We start from the raw sequence: 3,257 nt of genomic DNA on the forward strand, positions 1-3,257 counted from the left end.
AATGTTGCAGCTAATTGATCGCTCGATTCTTCGCTGCGCCACTATTGACAGTATGCGTTTTGCTGCCAGTACAGACCATCAATGAGAGCCGGCATTATCAATAACAACAGTAACATACATATAGAAACTTTGTTGTTGGCTATTTAATTTGCTATCAACACATTTTCTCATTCACATGTTGCACGCAAATATTGGCCCGGACTTGGTCTGTCTTCTTCGGTAACTCACTTTTGTATTGTATCAATTGCTGGGAAATTGCAACTGCCTGCAACCATCTATGCCATCGACGTGTTGCGCACATTTCTTTATTTATTTTTGCGTGCATGTGCCTATCGTTTTCAAAAGTTTGCCCCTATTCTTTTGGTTCTTGTCACACTCCGCTGTTTGCATGGCATATGGCAGTAAATTTTTGACAGCTGTCAGCTGTTTTACAAAAGATGCTGTTCGCCTTTTATCTTCGTTAGACTCTTCTTCAAATCCAAAGAAAGATATGTTAAGAGAAAAATATCTCAGGATAAAAACAATCATTAAATTCTAACTGGTCGGTATAGGATGACCTTTCTCTGTATGAATAGCAAGCAAAAAAGGAAAACAAAGTGCTCCTAGGCCACACCATGGAAGTGAAACTGCCTTCGAGCCATTTCTGGTGAATTTAGTATCTATTCTTAACATTAGCCTCAGCTTTAGTCAATCATATTTGTCATTATCTTCATCTTTCTACTTGTCTTCGTTTTCGTTTTCGTATTCGTCGTCGTATCCTTGTTCGCCTTCGTGGTCAGCTTAGTCTTCGTATTCCTAATCGTCATAATATTGGTATTCGTCCTCACTTCATTACTCGTCTTTATCCTTTGTATTTGGAAGTAATGTAGAAACATTCATCTTCGTGGTTCAGGGAAACACATCAGATGTTTTGAATCGACATTGTTTCCTTTTCGCTTCTATAGAAATCTTGAGGAAGTTTACTGAAGAGCTTCTTGGAAGTTGACCCATTTATTTCATGAACTGCGAGGTGGAAACTTCTCACTAACGACATCCTATTTTAAAGCTAAATTAACGAACGTTTCCATGCGGCTTTGGAAACTTTACAACGCGCATGGAGGAATGTTCCTCTAATCTTGAGAGTACTTATGCGTCTCCGTTTTCTTCTTGGTATTCATATTTGCCGTCATCTTCATCTTCGTTTTCGTATTCGTCGAGGGCAGCATGACACCAGAAACAATGCTCGACAATTTTGAATGGCCACACAGGTAGTATGACGGTAGGACGACGAGGTAATAACAACAAAAATTGGGTTTAAAACAATGCCCCCGAGCCAACGCAATACCGAAGCAGGTGTTCGGAGCCGGCTGTGTAGAGCTATGAGACGCATCTACCAGTGATTGAGCGAAATTTTCTCAGATGAGCAGATTGACCATTGATTTGATTTTCATGTCCAGCAAACCCTAGAAAGCACACTCAGTAAACAAATAGACATACAACACTTCTTTGACGATTTACATAAAAACCGATTTTGAAAGCAGGATCGCCGCACGAAGCTATCTAGAGCTGGAAATCATCGCAGATCAATCGAAAAAGTGCTTCTGAGACCCTAGAAGTGGGAGAAGGGTGCCTTAATTGTATGCAAAAATAAAGCATCTACTTCTCTTTGGTCAACTGTGAGGTTTAGTTGTACAACACAGTTTCAAACATGACATTTTAAGGTAAGCATAGTACCCACGCTTTATTTAAAAAATATCTGATTTGCATGTGCATGAAGCTAAGTTATGCTACTATATTTCCATAAAACGATCTTTCTAATGCAGCAATCCGCTTTTTATTTCCAACTTTCCTTTCGACATTTTTTCTTTTTCATCTTCTCTGCCTACTTAATATTGATTTTTCTCTATAAGATCGGCTACAAGCTCCAGTAATATGGGAACACTTTTATGCTCGAAATGCCCCACAGCGCGTTCAAGTTGCTGCCGCACCGGTCGCACATTCGCTGTACCACTTTCCTGCGCAAACATCTCTGCAGTATAATGAAAGCCATGCCAATGAAAGTATTCCATAATCAGCTGATGCATCCAATGCAGACGTGGATCTTGTTGGCTTCCAGCATCTGCGATATCGCCCGCAGCGCGATTACTCCCACCACTGCTCAGTTTACTAAGATCGGGCTGCCTACGACCAAGTAGCGTGGTCTGATCATCATTTTTACCCTTCATCATGGCAACCATCTTGGACTGCAGCATGCAACGTACTTCTTGCAGTACCCCATCCTGCTCGAATTTAGTCTTAATTGTCGCATACAATTGATTGATGGCTTCCTCTTTTGAGATATAATTCTTTGACATTTTGTGCGAGTGCTGCGATTGCTTGTAGCCACTTTCGCTGTTATCCTTTTATCTGAACGTTTTTAACTTCTCAGCTTCTGCGAGAAACCGTCTGAGTTTGAATAGCGATTGAGGATGCTGCGATTTTGTACCGATTTTATTGTCGTAGCCAGTTGTAGTAAGATTGTGAAGGCGTGTAAAACGAAATAAAATATAAACACTTTTGACAAGTAGCAAGAAATTTCGAAGTCACAAAAAACGAATATCCATACGCAAACGATTTTGAGAAATGACATTTTTTATTTTTGTTTTGTTTATGCCCAGCAAACAATTAAATAGTGTTTTCAGTTATTATTGTGTGGTAAGTAAATTTTTTAAAATTCAATGGAGCTTAAAAATTGATTTCACGATGTCTAATTTAAAGGCATTTTGGCATCAGTAAGCTAAAATAAATTGCCAAATGGGACTCATAGTAAAATTATAAAACAGGTGAAGTAGCAAAAAAACAGCTTTATCGCTTTATGTTCTTGATATTAGCTCGTCTTAAAGAAGTTGTCAAAGGAAAATTTTCAAATAAAATAGCAGGCCGTTTTCTTAAAATTTCAAACCCTTTTTTCTTCTTCTTATTTGGCTTAACCGCCTAAGCGATTTTGGCCGAGTTCAGCAAAGCACGCCAGTCGTTTCTCCTCTGTGCCAACTGACGCCAATTGGAAATGCCAAGTGAAGCCAAGTCCTTCTCCACTTGATCTTTCCATCGCAGTGAGGGCCTGCCTGTTTCTTTACTACCTACCAGCGGGTTCTGAGCTGAATACTTTCCGAGAAGGAGCATCGGAGTCCATTCGAAGGACATGGCAAAGCCAGCGGAGCCGTTGTATTTGAATTCGCTGCACTATGTCGGTGTAAAAGCTCGGATAAAGAGCGGCTGAGTGTGCCATTGATCACGTA

The 3,257-nt window shown here is 40.0% G+C and overlaps 1 protein-coding gene across 1 annotated transcript; it reads right to left on the reverse strand.

Annotated features, from left to right (window-relative positions):
* Window positions 1–1,865: 1,865 nt before the first annotated feature.
* LOC118743905 lies at window positions 1,866–2,333 on the reverse strand. The gene has a single exon (XM_036476667.1). The coding sequence runs from the start codon at window positions 2,331–2,333 to the stop codon at window positions 1,866–1,868; it is 468 nt and encodes a 155-aa protein (XP_036332560.1).
* Between the last annotated feature and the right edge of the window lie 924 nt (window positions 2,334–3,257).

Source organism: Rhagoletis pomonella, unplaced genomic scaffold, assembly GCF_013731165.1.
Source record: "Rhagoletis pomonella isolate Grant_MI unplaced genomic scaffold, Rhpom_1.0 Rhpom_scaffold_00007, whole genome shotgun sequence".
Classification (NCBI taxonomy): Eukaryota; Metazoa; Arthropoda; class Insecta; order Diptera; family Tephritidae; genus Rhagoletis; species Rhagoletis pomonella.

What these genes read in the sequence shown, in the direction of transcription:
- LOC118743905 (XM_036476667.1), bottom strand. Translation starts at nt 2,333, where the DNA reads ATGTCAAAGAATTATATCTCAAAAGAGGAAGCCATCAATCAATTGTAT.